This window comes from Tachysurus fulvidraco, chromosome 3, assembly GCF_022655615.1.
Source record: "Tachysurus fulvidraco isolate hzauxx_2018 chromosome 3, HZAU_PFXX_2.0, whole genome shotgun sequence".
Taxonomy (NCBI): Eukaryota; Metazoa; Chordata; class Actinopteri; order Siluriformes; family Bagridae; genus Tachysurus; species Tachysurus fulvidraco.
In genome coordinates, this window is record NC_062520.1 from 32,346,135 (window position 1) to 32,362,156 (window position 16,022).

The following is a 16,022-nucleotide window of genomic DNA, read 5'->3' on the forward strand; positions in this document are numbered from 1 at the left end:
TGTCACTCTTGCCTGTCTTCAAAACTTGAGAGCCCTGTGTATATTAAAATAACTGTCATCCACACTAATATCACTGAAATGTAATGACTTACTTTATTCTATTCATCCTGCAATATCCAGAATGGGAAGCATTCTCAGGACAATCCCTTTGTAAATCAGCTCCAACATTTTTCAACTGCACAAATTTAAAAGCAGATGTGCTCGGGATAGAAAGGAAACAACAAGATCAGCAAGAACCGAGAACACGAAGTACTCATTCAAAATTGCAACAGGATTTCCTCCTAAATTCCGCTGACACCTAATCACATTTTTATCTGAATTCAATTTCATGCCTAATAAACATCATCAATGCCAAGCCCGAGCAGAATGACCGGCTGAAGACAGAAAGCTCCCAGGAACTCATAGATAACATTAATGAAAATTGGAAGCGCATTATAACGAAGACGTGATCCTCCGTATAAATGTTATTGCTTAGTGAACTGGAACACGAACACACACTGTAAGTACAGCAGACTACAACAACACAGCAGTGATGGAAGGTTCGTATTCCAGAGAGTTCGGGAATGAATCAAGCTTTTTTTTTTAAAGTACTTTTTCTAAATGTGAGCAATCACGTCATGTCTGGAGACTCGGATGTTTTGCCCTTGAACTCTGAGGGTAAAATAAAAAAATATTCAAATAGTATTAATCAATAATGGCAGATTTGCCTCCGGGTAAGAATTACATCAATAATGTTACTCTGAATCCCGACAGAAGAAGGGTAACAGGGTCTCATGCTTTCAGGTGCATGACCTGACATACTGTACCACTACACCTCAACCAATCAGAAGGCCTGGTGTACTGTAGTTTGTGGTGTGAAGAGTCCATAATCAAGGAGAATCCAAGACAAAATAAATGCGAGAGTCGAAACCAGAAATTAAGGCAGGATAATGAAAGCAAGGCTCGGAACATGTGGTAGAAATATTTTCTTACAGAATAACATGGAACAGGTGAACACAAAGACATAACAAAGCACTGACAAAAGCAGGAAGGGTTCAGTGAACCTCCGGGCTAAATATTCATGCATGAAAGAAGTATGTAAGGCTGTCATAAAGCAAGATGCATGACAAAGTCCCCTCCACTGATTATGCCCCAGGATGCAGGGTGAGTGTTGGTGGCAGGGCAAAATACGACACGTGCAAATGTGAGATAATGTGTTTTTGTGTGTTTTTGTTTTTGTGTGTGTGTGTGTGTGTGTGTGTGTGTGTGTGTGTGTGTGTGTGTGTGTGTGTGTGTGTGTGTGTGTGTGTGATCAATAGCCACCTGTAGTCTTTTTATAGCACTTTTAGGCAGGGTGTGACTTTGCGTCGAATGCAGTGATTATATTTTCAGCTCCCTAATGGCTCTGTGGTGTTAATGTTTGTGAGGTTAGGGTTAGTAAGGTCATTGTGGAAAGACATGAGTCACATCACATGTAGACTGAACCTGAAATTAAGTGTAATGATGTTTAGATCTATAGCAAACATATTTATACATGATGTCTTCAGTAAGATTATCTGCATCCCTTGCTTTTGCTTGTTAGAAGTCTAGGAGACTCGGGTTATGGGTTTGTCTATTCCGTGTGAAAATGGATCGATTTTTCCACAGAGATCGATTGTGGACTATTTAAACATTTATGTGGAAGCAGCAACTGGTCAGATTGACTCACCGTGGCCTGGGTCTGATTCCCAAGCAGGGAGCCGACCCAGCCACAGGGGGGTTTAGCCCTCAGTGCTGATCCCGAGCCTGGATAAATCAGGAGGATTGTGTCAGGAAGGGCATTCGCTGTAAAACCTGCGCTAAATGAAATATCTGTCGATTGGACAATCTGCCGTGACAAACCATGAACACGCAGCAGCTGAAGGACAACATTACAAAGATAAAAATTATTATGTAAGTATACTTATTGGGACTTCCATTACTTAAAGGTGGGGTCTCCGATTTATGAGTTGGGCCGATAATAAACAAACAAAACAAACGAGTAGCCAACGAGCAAAAAGGGGCGTGTCTTGTCAATATGCGGCAGAGCGAATGTTCTATCATAGTAATGTAGAGAGGCAGCTACAACCGCGTTTTGTGTAGTAACAGCGTTTAGCTCAGGAGTTATCGACTCGGGAAACTCCGACCTGTGAATATGTGGCCGACTTTACTTAAGACGCCGAGGCGCTTTTTTCCTTCTCGATAGGTGAGTAACGTTGGTTTTGCTTTGTTACACAGAACTAATATATGCCTTTGTCCTTTACATCATTATGCTTGTGTGGCATTTTTACTTGTTTGTTTATCTACAATCGTATTGTTCTTCCCTTCAGCTATGATAAAGACACGTTTCTTTCCGTTAGTCGCCTGGGTTACGTATGTATGTGTGGGCGGAGCTATCGATACAGGGGTGGGACCCGTTTGGGTTAGGGGCGTGTTTGTTTTGGTGATTTTATATGTCAACATTGGCTTTCAAAAATCGGAGGCCCCACCTTTAACACTTAAACCTAGTAGGCTTGCACTCCTTGTAAAAACTAAAGACACCAATGTCCTTTACCTTTAGGTCAAGGAGAAAATGGTGTTCATTTGCTTTTTCACCAAGGCGACCTTTTAAGGTTAAATACAACACCAAGGAGCTTTGTGCAGAGCAACTTAAGCATTTGGAAGATGTAGATGAACTGCATGTGACAGTGACAGAACCTTTGCTATCGCAATACGGAATCCAAACTCAACCTTTTCATCATTATTTCTTTTTGCACCTTGCCAGCAGTAAGCTGGATAATCAGCCCAGATTTTTCTTTCACCTTCTGCGAGTCTCCTGGAGAGACAACAGCAACATGCTCGGCAACGTTAACACCGGGGTGACTGCAGATTAATGCCTTAGTCATTTTAATTGGATGGGAGCACCAGCCTGACTTTTTCAGGAAAGTAAATATTGGAGCCTGAGAAAAAAAAAAAAAAAGAAAAGAAAAGAAAAGAGAGGTTCATCCTTTTGGTGTTGATTCACTAGGATTCCTGGAGCAATTACTGAAAGCGGGGCCGAGTGCAGAGATCTGACACTATTATGTAGACAGAAGTAACTTTACTACTAAGGATTGTAAAGGAAGCTTGAAGTTATTCCAACTTTTTACAAAACTGGAACCTCTGGAGAACTTCAAATGAGGACAGAAACAAAACAGACCCTTTCATTCACAATTGTACGAGTCCTTCAAATAAAACTCAGATTACAAATTCGACAGTCAAGGGTTATACGAGAGCCATGTGGAAATATAACAGAGTAGATGATGTAGACGAGATGATACTAAAAAAAAAGATGATGATGATGATGATGATGATCTTCTCACAATATCACCTGATATCCTGTCTTGATTTCTCTTTGCCAGCAGGAGAATGTGAATCTTTAGATTATTGAAATCATCTTTATCTTGTGAATGTGTATTTATTTCTAGGTTCTTTTGCCGTTATAGGATTTCTGTATCGCTTTACGCTCTTCCATCACAAGCGGAAACGATCTTTTATTAGATTAAATTCCCGCCCGAGGAACCACACCTGAATTAACGAAATGATATCGACTGTGCCGCGCATCCGTATGGCTGAGCCGAGCCGATCGGTGCCTACGTGTCTGTAAAGCCGCTCACGTGGACTTCTTTAATCCAGAAGCAAGTGGAGATATTGACTGACACAGGAAGCCATCCGTCCTCCCATGTCTGACATCAGCTTTGTTTGTCTTTCACCATATGCCGCTAAAGGAACAACACGCAAGTAAGAAGGATGAGGCAAAGGTCACTGTCAGAGTCACTGTTAGACAGGTCGCATTCTCGTCACTACCGCTAGCCTAGCAACAGCGTATACCTCAAAGAACAACATCCTTCTGGTTACTAGGTATGAATTTCTGAAGCCAACGATAAAACATTAAAACGCACAAATCCTCCAAGATCCTGATGCTGCCAGCTTAACTTTAAGAATGAAAAAAATTGAAAAATTGAAAAATTTAGCAGGAATGAAATGAGTTTGAGGCTAAAAGTCTTTTCCACCAAGACAAGCCAGAGGCTATGATTACAAAGTCAGCACACACTTCTTCTTCCAGCACACCAGGCAATTTAAAACGTGAAGCTTTACACCACGGCTGTAGCTGTCCATTTAATCAGCCTATGGGAACGTAGTCTTTTTCTTTACTTTCTTACTGCAGGTTCACGTTCAGACTCCTGTGAACGTGCATTCACCAGCCACTTTAATAGGAACACCTGTACACCATTGTTGTAATTCTCTAATCAGTACAACATGCTCACAAACACAAACCAACAACGATTAAACCGATAAGCGATCATAATGTATAATCAACAACAGGGTGATGTCATGCGAGCCAAGTAACGGTAAAAGTTACAGCTACCACCCCAAAGTTATTTTATAATGACAGGACATGCTGAAGTGTTGTATTCCTCCTATACAGCACCGATTTCCCAAGAATTCCAATTTTCCCATTTATTAATTAACGCCATCTCGTGATTTGTTTAATTCACGTAACGTTGTGGAACAAAATAAAGACAAGATAGTCTGAGATACAAATTAGTTTCTCGTTCCGTCAACAAACGGAAGTCGTGGCCTAAAGGTTAGAGAGTCTGACTCCTAACCCTTAAGTTGTGGGTTCGAGTCTCGTGCCGGCAATACCACGACTGAGGTGCCCATGAGCAAGGCACCGAACCCCCTCCAACTGCTCCCTGGGCGCTGCAGCATAAATGGCTGCCCACTGCTCCGGGTGTATGTTCACAGTGTGTGTGTGCACTTTGGATGGTATGGGTCACCGTACTTAGCCATATGTCACGTCACTTCACTTCAAATGATAAATAACCACAGACTTACAGAACACATATTTATGGTAAGAATTTTGAATACAAATTTAGCAGTCTTATATAACATATATGGAGCAGCTGCTATACAAATCCATGACAATAAGTAGCTGCTAGTGACGAGATAAGAACGATCAGAATGACTGAATATATACATGAATATGAACGTGAATCAACAGAATCAAGAATCCAGCAGTGTCGTATAGAGAACGTTCATTCGCATGTGATTCAGTTCCTCCAAAACAAAGAGTATCAGCCACCAATCGGTTTTTTCTCCTTATTGATTCTAGGGTTGAATTCCCAAAAAACACATTTACATGCACTTTAAGTAACGTGATCGCAGGACATCTCCGGATCGACTTGAATCGTTCAATAATACAATTTCATGGCCTACAGTCACTTTCAGATGTCATCAATAAATCTAATGATGTAATGAAGCTTTATAACCTTATGACTTTTTAATGGTTGCATATAATGTCAAGTTTCTAAAACCGGTGCTGAAAAAAACCCCTATTCTGTATCCACATGTGCTCAGAGGTGGAAAAACAACAATAAGCAAACGATTTATAAACTGTAGTTATATCTATATATACATAAGTGAATAATCTGCTTTAAACCACATTTTAACACATTTCTTATTTGTTTTATTTCAGTTTAGTAACCTTCACTTCACTGAGAAGAAGAACCAGGCCAAGAAGCTAGCAAAAGACTTTACAGGAACGACATGTAAAGACGAACCAAGAACGAATTTGGAAATATGAAGTGATTCCTTATAAAAGGTATTCGAGTGTTTATATGACCATATAAGGAATTGTATTCAATTCAAGAATCTGATTGGTCGGAAGGTCTCCGGTAGCTCTGACAGAAGGCACTAGTGTCAGCCAGGTCCCAAGAACTAAATCTAGGGTTAATAGTAAAATATAAACATTTATTTATTTATTTGTTTGTTTGTTTATTTATTTATTTATTATCAACACTGCAACAGACTTCACACTTCTGGGTAACATGACAAGCTTTTTTTTTTTGGCTTATTAACTTATATGAAAAAAGCGAGCAAACAAAGGTTTATTGCCGTTCCTGTATAACATAAGTGATAAGAAGAAGTTGCAGATGTTCCAAACTATAAATAGATCATTACGATGGGTCATTTGGTAATAAATTAAAAACGTAATTGTTGGTATAAAATGAAAAAAAAAAAATCCCCTACATATTAAACTTACATATTCACATTGGTAAAAAAAAAAAACTAGAGCAGATATACTGTAATTGGGCTAAAAAGCACACAGTGCCGCTCTGAGAGCTCATCCGTGGTGGTTAATTTCACCCTACGCTGCATATTTCCACTTAATTTCCACCAAGTACTCTATTTTAATAAACCTTCCTATTCACCTCAGCGACTCCCCGAGGTGTTTTTTTCCCTCCGTCAGCTTCCTCTGGGTTTTTCCCCCCTTTTTCTCACTGCATGAATGAAAACAAGAACTTCTTGTCTTACCTGATCCCAGGGACAAATGATGCCGCCGAAAAACATGAAGAGGTATCCCATGGCGACCAGGCAGGCCCAGATGACCAGCGCGAAGAGACGCAGGAGCTTTTTAAAGATCGACTCAATGCAGACCAGAACAAAGATGCTGAGGAAGATGGCCAGCGCCGTAGGGACGGTGATCACAAAGGCGACGTGAGCCTCGATGTCCTGCCGAGAAAAAAGAAACAGATCGAAAATGAGCGTTGTTGAATAAAGGAAAACAGACGACAAAGCGCCCTCCAGAATTATTAGCACCCTTCGTGTAAATGAGCATAGTTATTATACCTGAGGTGTATAACACTTAAACATGCTGGGAAACTGTTTGGTTTTAGAGACCTGTTACAAGGTTGGAGTCACTTGTAGATGGGTCTTGAGAGACTGAGAGAAAACACAGCAGTTGATTTTGTATCGAGTGACAAAGGCAATCAAGTTTTAGGCTGAAATCTCTTCGTAGATCTAGGCGCAGCAGCCAAGTATCAAAAGACATGTAACAAAACACCTCCAAAGCACCAGTGAGCTACCATGATGTTTTCCTGTGAGCAGTCCCTTCTGGACACCAACCATGCTCATCAGTTTTACTTCTAATAAAGCTTGGTTAAGTTCAGCTACATTTACATTTATGGCAGACGCCCTTAAAGCAGACGCCCTTAAAGCAGACGCCCTTAAAACAGACGCCCTTAGAACAGACGCCCTTAGAACAGACGCCCTTAGAACAGACGCCCTTAAACCAGACGCCCTTAAACCAGACGCCCTTAAACCAGACGCCCTTAGAACAGATGCCCTTAGAACAGACGCCCTTAGAACAGACGGCCTTAAACCAGACGCCCTTAAACCAGACGCCCTTAAACCAGACGCCCTTAACCGAAGCTTTAAGCCTCCATTAATGAATACATCCTGATACTGGTTCAGTAGGTCAGAGACTAAAAATAACATCAGTCTAAAAACTAAGTGTTAATTTAAGTACTAAGGCTGAGTGATTCAGACATCTAATTACTAACTAAGAGCTTTTTTCTTTTATTGCTACTAAAACCTTGTGTTTATTAAAAAATGGAATTAAAAAAAGAATCAGTTTGACTTCTAGAAGATGTAGAAGACCTGGATATGGCAGAATATACTGTAGGTGTGATAATTACCATTTAGAGTAAAGTTTAAAAAGGTCCACATCAATCTTGGTAAAGCAAACATAATAAACATAAAACTGCACTTGAAGGTGCTGTGCCACAGAAAAGGCACAGTACATTTGTGTTTACTCAAGATACACTAAGCTTGGAAGATTATATATATATATATATAATATATGAATAATTGTGAGTGATGTTAATCCTTCTTGCTAATTCATTCATTCATTCATTCATTCATTCATTCACTACCACTTATCCAAACTTCTCGGGTCACAGGGAGCCTCAGGTGTCATCGGGCATCGAGGCAGGATACACCCTGGACGGAGTGCCAACCCATCACAGGGCACACACACACTCTCATTCACACACACTCACACACTACGGACAATTTTCCAGAGATGCCAATAAACCTACCATGCATGTCTTTGGACCGGGGGAGGAAACCGGAGTACCCGGAGGAAACCCCCGAGGCACGGGGAGAACATGCAAACTCCACACACACAAGGTGGAGGTGGGAATCGAACCCCCAACCCTGGAGGTGTGAGGTGAACGTGCTAACCACTAAGCCACCGTGACCCCATTTTTCTTGCTAATTAATCTTGCTAATTTTTCTGAAGTTTACCAATAATTCTGAAGGGGTGTAAAATGCCATCCTTCATTAGTTTCAGTTCTAACTATATTCCAGACAGTTCAACAAACTGCTGTACAAAAGAGTCAGAATTGAATAATTAGGAGCCCAATAATAGAATAGCATCTCAGTAGTCTGTATATTAAACACCCAACATGTAGATTAAAGGGTCTCTCTGGATCGTGCACGTTATTACAGCCAAGTGGATAGATATTGTTGTCAATAATTATAATACCTAGACATGTTCAACTAAACGGAATCAATAACCCAGTTAGAAAAGCATCCAAGGCTGCGTATCCACGGCTGGTGCGATGGACGGTCAGATGCTGAGACTGTAATGGGATTGGAAATTGCATAAATACTCCTCGTGGTGCAACCCACGAGAATCCGAACAACTGTTGGCAGCTTAATGTGTCTTAACTGTGCTTTTCAAAGTGACAAACTACCCTAATGATTCCAGTTAAAATAACACTTGGCAGTGGACGGAGATTCCTGTCTGTGCTGAACAGAAGGTTTTTTTCTCAGCATGTTGACACACTTGGGAAATTGTAACACTGTGAAAGTGAAGTGACATACAGATAAGTAGTGAAGTGACATACAGATAAGTATGGTGACCCATACACAGCACCCAGGGAGCAGTTGGGGGGTTCGGTGCCTTGCTCAAGGGCACCTCAGTCGTGGCCGGACCGAGACTCGAACCCACAACCTTAGGGTTACGAGTCAGACTCTCTAACCATTAGGCCACGACTTCCCCCCGTCATGACATAATTGGGGAATTTACCAGTGTGGGTTCTATTTATCACGATTACGTCATGATAGATACACGATGTAATCAATATTAATGTTATTTTTTGTTTAATCACATGGCTTCCAAGTTGTAGAAATAAAAGAAGCATTAAAGTGATATGATGTTATCGTAATACACGATATGTTGTTATTCTATTGCAGAGTTATTCTGACTATTTTATTAATTTAGAAAAGCTGGGGTTCCAACAGACACAACACAAGAGCAAGGAGGACAAAGACTCAGCAGTTCATGAGTCACTCAAAAATACACAAAAAAACACAAATAATAATAAAAAAAAATTCTACATATAAAAATAACTCAACATTATTTACTTAGACTGTTACGAGTGATTTCTGTACCAAATATATTATAGTGACAGGTTTAAACACTGTAGAAAGGAAATGATTCATTTCATAAATTAATATAATAATACAAATTGCAGCGACAATCTGAAAACAAATCGTTGTGCAATAAGCAGTGTAGCTAAAATAGGCGATCTACTGTCTTACCGTCGTCTCTAAAACAATATCGTTGATATCCAATAAATAATTTACTACTAAATCGTATAGTGCTACAGTGCTGTGGAGAAACAGCAGGATCTCAGGATAAGCAGGATAAACGTAATAATAATAATAAGAAAAATAGGTTTAAAAAATTAAATACATTCATAATATTATTATACTGTTCATTAATTCGCTGTAGCTTAAGTGGGATAACAGAGTTTAGTCTACAAAAAGATTTGAATGTAAATTAGCATCTGCTTTAGCCTGAGGTCTAATTATGGAAACTGAATCATATCACTTTCTAAGTCTGTTTTATTTTGTCCTCTGGACATTTCTCATGAGATAATTAATGACAAGGGTTTCTCCACATCAGCTAGTCAGCACTGAGGTGTCCTGTCAAGACGAAAAGACCTCGTTAATCTTACACACGTCTCCTCTGGAATTTCACTCGAGATCCTAACAGTCAAGTGCCGAGGAAGCCTAGTAGTTAAGGTGCTGGTCTACCAGGCAGAAGGTTGTGAGTTTGATTGCTACGTGCGGCTAGTTGCCACTGCTGGGCCCCTGAGCAAGGCCCTTAACCCTCAATTGTATAAAAATGAGACTGTGCTGTTTGTTCAGATATATTCAGACATGTACAGTGTAGCTCTTGGACGTGTACCTGAAGAGAATTACACTTCTGATTTGGCAGTTTGACATTCTGTCGTCTCTCAGGTCGATCATCAGGTGTCATAAGTGTCAGATTCACTGTGAGCTTTATCTCAAGCTGAATATCTCAATCTTAATTCTGTGGCCCTTTATAATGCACCTGTAGCTCTTTCATTACAGTGGTCTCTTTTTTGGATAGTGATTCATCCCAGGTGGAGATGTAGAGAATTAGCTAATCCTGTCAGTGTTGGAAGCGAAAAGACATTTCCATTAGAAAAGGAGGCAACTTGGTATCGCGTCAGGGCGACACTGAGGCAACTGGAAAAGACAGCTGGATAACCACCAGCTGACGTGACTCTGATACATGCAGCGCGATAAGACACTCAGCCATGCCGTCAACACTGTGACCACATCTTGTACCCTGGAGCTGGCGAGAAATGTGTTCAACGTGATAGGAGATGACACCATGGCAGATCTCTCCTTGGCATTTCACACATAGCACCTTTACCTCTCTACCTCTCACCACCATAACACAAACATCCCCCGGAGAGAAGGAGAGACCTGCTACTAGTGTAGGGAGAAAAAATGCTAACCGCTCATGCATAACACATGAAACCTGGCTGTTTGGAGATGATCACGAGCTAAGAAAAAGAATCAAGAATTGAGAGAATCAACAGAGCCTTACAAACAACAACAACAACAACAACAACAAACCTAGTTATCGTTACCTAAAGTAGGTGTAGAGATGCAACATATATACTGTATATATTATATATAATCGGAGGTCTTGAAGCTCTACTGTCTCATCAAATCCACCTTGAAGAAGTGAATTCAAAACCCTTTAAATTACTAACTCTCTCTCTCACACACACACACACACACACACACACACACACACACACACACACACACACACACACACACTGTAAAAACACCATTTCAGGGAACAAGAAAAAAGCCATTAGTACCTGCAGCCATAAATCTGCAAATTCTAACTGCAAACAATTACAAATGAATGAATTCACGATATAAATAAATTAAATAAATATAATATAATGATTAAACTAAAACATTTCCACTACATTCCTCCTTGTTATAAATGTCACCGACAGCTCAGTTGTCTCACTCTGATATGGTAGAACACCACCACCAACCGGCATGATGTCGTGTGAAACTCTATTTAATTAATAAAGCTCAAATTTTTATCGACCATGTTATACAATCATGAATGTTCCAGAGATTGTGAGATTCGGGATCTTCGATCAATCCGTCGATACGCTCGTAGCGTTTTATTAAAGATAGTAATCATATATTTGTTCTGCCAGCGTTAGGATTGTAGAAACCTGCTAGCGTGGACCAGTCTTTATTTGGTGAACTAGAAAACGTTCCCTTTTATGCTGTAGACGACCTCACTGATGGACTGATGGAGTAGGTATTAAATTAAAAAACCTGCGAATGAAATATCTAATTACTGACTTACTGCTTAAGTAGCACCTTGGAACACCAACGCTCATGCTGCAATCTCCTCCTTATCCCTCCCTGTTCCTACCGAGACAGTCTCTGAGTCTCTCTCCCACACACACACACACACACACACACACACACACACACACACACACACACACTTTTATCTCCACTGGGAACTGGGTATGATTCATTTATCTTTCTCTTATCTTCCTTTCCCTTCTGCCGTGTACAGATACGCTCCATCCTTTGTCACTGTCCTGTTACATTAACACTCAGCTGGGCTCTGAACAGGTTTAAGGTACAAAATCAATAAACAGAAAGGAAGTGTATTTTACTAGAAACCCAAAGAAACTCTCAGAAACATTTGTTTGAAATCTCCGTTACTTTTTTAGTTAAATCTCTCTGTGTGTTGTTGTTTTTTTACAGGCGCTACATTATTATAATTTTTGTAATTGATATCTTCCCTTTAAGCTCTAAACGATCCTCATGATATTTGGGGTTCAGCTCCACATGATAGCGAGTGTGATCGTTAACATACTGTATGTATTAACATACTGACATATCGCACGGCTTCAATTTACAGATAAATAAACACGGTAAATAAAACATATTTTAAATTTTGCGTTCGACTGATAAACAGATTAGTTTGTGTCTTTAAATGGATTTTTAGGGACAAATTGCCACATTGCATTTGGACTAAAGAACCTCTTTGAAACCTCACAGGCTGCGAACATATAGATGTGTTCTTATTAACACCGAGACTAGATCTACTGGGTCTATTAGTGATTGTAAGATACAATAAAAAGTCAATAATAAAGATAATATAGTGACAGGAGTGACAGATGACACCGAGTACATGGTCATACCGCTTGGGTTACAGAGAGCGTTGCTACAGTTAGACAGATTTCAGGTTCGTATCACAGAAAACACAGCTTAAGAAATATCTTGCAGTTTGCATAATGATTTACACACACTCTCACACACACACACACACACACACACACACACACACTCAATGGGATGTGTGCAACAACCAGAGAGACCCTCGTTTTCTGTTTCATCGCTCATTTTCGGCGTTAAGATATAGGTCAGGCAGTTGGACAAGAACAACAGAGATTTAAGGCCATGTGTCAATATTTTGCTTCGACTCTGAGGTTTTCTTGCTTCCCGCTCAAATGAATGCTCCTCTATTCCAAAGGATGTTGCCCGAAGCTCTACATCATACTCCAGCAAGTACTCGTCTGAGCTTTTTAAGACAGAAACAAGAAATACGCCTCTGGTTTGGGTTTGTCTGAATTGTGCATTGATAGAATTTATGAGAGATAAACTGATTAAATGCTCACAAGATTGGCTCAAATAAATACGGCCGTGTCCTGACAAACCCAGGCTTCAAAACCTCGGCAGTTGTTTTATTTAACAATCAGCTGGAGCTGCCTTATCACCAGCAGGTTAACGGCTTCTGCGCTATTCGTTTAATTAGCCATGACCGAGTCTGATTTCCTCAGATTCACTTGGCTCTATTCTTGTTTGCTCTTCATGAATCTCAGTCTTTTTAAGTAAGATGGAAGTGATTTATAAAATAAACACCGGCATGTTGCTGGAGTTCACACAGTTCTGCCTTTTTTAGCTTCTCCACAGAAGTCAAAAGATTAGCCGTGTCAGCTTTTAGGAGTTTGTCTTTAATTGTCTAACTATGGGACCTGAAGGTCCACCATCTGCCTGTTTATCAGCTGTACTCTACAGGGGCAACAAAGCTCATGTCTACGCCGCTCTACATTGCACTTTGCTGTTACATCACCTCAGGATCTCACAACCATTTCCCCAACAGATAGGACTCAAAATAGTCGAAAAGAAAGGCACCGTCCCGATGAGCTGCTGTCCCTAACCCCAACCCCAACCCTAACCCCAACCCTAACCCCAACCCTAACCCCAACCCCAACCCCAACCCTAACCCCAACCCTAACTCTAACCCCAACCCCAACCCCAACCCTAACAGCATGACATCTTTTGCCCGGGACGCTCGTATACCTTTAGCCAATTAGACAATCTCAAAGAAAACAAAAAAGCCGTAGATGATAAAACATGACCCCCCCCCAATATCCCCCCCCCCCCCATTTTTTTGACACTCACCAACCCAGAGCCAAAGAACACAGCAAGCAACGCCAAGCAGGCACCCATCACAATGAGAAGCAGGAAAACAATAAGCGGGTGCTGCTGGCTCATGCGGCAGTATGACTCGTAAAGCCAGTCGGGCGATCTTTGCCTCCTGCCGCTCTCTTTCTCGCTGTTTGCTCCGTCCCGCATGCCACGCTCCAGCAGGTATCTGCTCCCTCGCATGGCCCCCGTCCACATAGATCCGGTGCCCTGCCTTGGCTCGTCGGGTGCCTGCTTCACTTTCATGTCCTTCTCCTGATCCTTGCCGAGCTCCTTCAGACTCAGAGCGGGTGGCCGGGTGGCAGCGTTGGCGCGCGCTTCGGACACCGGCAGGAAGCTTTCCACTCTGGCGCGCAGCATCGCTCAGGCAACATGTTTGGACGAGGAGAAAAGTGAGGAGAGTAGACTGAGTGTGTGTGTATATGAGAGGGGAAAAAGAGGGAGGGACTAGAGAGATGGAAAGAAGGAAATAAGGGAGGGGGTAGCGGGAGTGTAACGGAGGGTGGGAGAGAGAGAGGGAGAGATGGAGGGGACAGAATGAGCTTACTATAGCACTGCTAATGCATAATGCAGTCACTGAGAACTAATTTAATGTCTTAAAATGAGGGAATTGTAAGGCTTTTAAATGCTCTTAATGCACCGGAGACATCATTGAGACCGTCTCTGTCACTAATGTTAAACTGCCCCTTCATTTCAGGTTTGCCCCCTCATGCCTTCCCTATCTGACGGAAGGAATAAGACAATGGCAGGATACGCAAAGAGATAGAAGATCTCCAAAACAAGACACGGTTTAAAGATTCGCTATGATTTTGCCTCAATTCACATCTCAGCGTCTCAGCTGCATCAGTCTGACCTTTCGACTCGATTTCCAGCTTCGCAATAAAATCTGGATCTGATGCAACAGCACCAGTGTGACAGCGCTACATTCTGTGTTGTGTATTTTTAGACCAACAGAGTTAGAGTTACTAAATATATGGCAAACACGGTGTATCTATGGAACTAACATGGTCAGAGGACACGGACTCAATACACCACAGTTATGTGTATCCAAGCTTATAACTGTATAGACTTTTTACCTCCTTGGAAAGGTTTCTTGTTCCTCACGCATCATAACTCTGTTCCAAAATAAATTTCAACCACAAAACTAAAGGGATGTAAATAAGTAAAACTAAAGATAACCAACACCAAGGGAGGTGTTAATGTTAGATCACCCAGTTAACTGTAAAGTATAACAGGGTTTAATATGTAAATAAATCATAAAACATAAAATTACAATGCAACAGAAGTCATTTGAGTCAGTATTTATGTAGGAAACTTATTCAGAGTCGGGTTACACAACCTGCGCTACCTTTATTACCTCAGCGGCTTATAGAAGAGCACTTAATGTAGCATCAGCAGTTAAACATGAGCCGTAAGATGCAAAATTGTGGTCATGACATTGTAATGTGTGTGTGTGTGTGTGTGTGTGTGTGTGTGTGTGTGTGTGTGTGTGTGTGTGTGTGTAAGACGTAGGGAAGTGTATCACTCTTTTAATGTGATGAGCTCTGCTAAAAAGAAAACACGCCCTCAGCTTGAAGGATACGCTGATGACTCATTAGTCATTTCCTCTCATGGCACAAGCGCAGATCATAACTTCATTCATACTGCATATGTCCATAGTGTCATATTAATGTATTAATATCTCAAGTGCCAGGACACATTTTCTTTATGCTGATTCTGTATCATGGTGTTACCAGGATTTCTGAGTGAAAAAAATATTTTTACAAAAGTTGGCAAAAAAATTTCAGGATGTTGAATATATAGGAATGTGTGTGAACATGATAACAAAAAAGTTATGTTAAAATGAGAGGGCACGGTGGCTTAGCGGTTAGCATGTTCGCCTCACACCTCCAGGGTTGGGGGTTCGATTCCCACCACCTTGTGTGTGTGGAGTTTGCATGTTCTCCCCGTGCCTCGGGGGTTTCCTCCAGGTACCCCGGTTTCCTCCCCCCGGTCCAAAGACATGCATGGTAGGTTGATTGGCATCTCTGGAAAATTGTCCGTAGTGTGTGTGTGTGTGTGAGTGAATGAGAGTGTGTGTGTGTGCCCTGTGATGGGTTGGCACTCCGTCCAGGGTGTATCCTGCCTCGATGCCCGATGACGCCTGAGATAGGCACAGGCTCCCCGTGACCCGAGAAGTTCGGATAAGCGGTAGAAGATGAGTGAGTGAGTGTTTCTTCACTTGGAGTAAATTTAGAGAAGAATCCTGAGCTTGAAATTTCACCAATTTAAGTAAATTTTCAACAAAAAAAAGGACAAAAATCTTCAAACATTGTTGAGTGCAAACTGGACAGAATGTTTTCAAATTGTCTGGC

At 41.2% G+C, this 16,022-nt stretch overlaps 1 protein-coding gene across 2 annotated transcripts in view; it reads right to left on the bottom strand.

Annotated features, from left to right (window-relative positions):
• Positions 1-14,094, bottom strand: part of adcy2a (adenylate cyclase 2a) — a 106,524-nt gene extending 92,430 nt beyond the window's left edge. For both annotated transcript variants that reach the window (XM_047811613.1, XM_027177841.2), the window contains exons 1-2: positions 13,645-14,094; positions 6,334-6,531 (exon numbers count right to left, since the gene is read on the bottom strand). In XM_047811613.1, the coding sequence (XP_047667569.1) occupies positions 6,334-6,531; positions 13,645-14,028 (582 nt within the window). In that variant the 5' untranslated portion in view covers positions 14,029-14,094. The remainder of the gene's footprint in view (positions 1-6,333; positions 6,532-13,644) is intronic.
• Between the last annotated feature and the right edge of the window lie 1,928 nt (positions 14,095-16,022).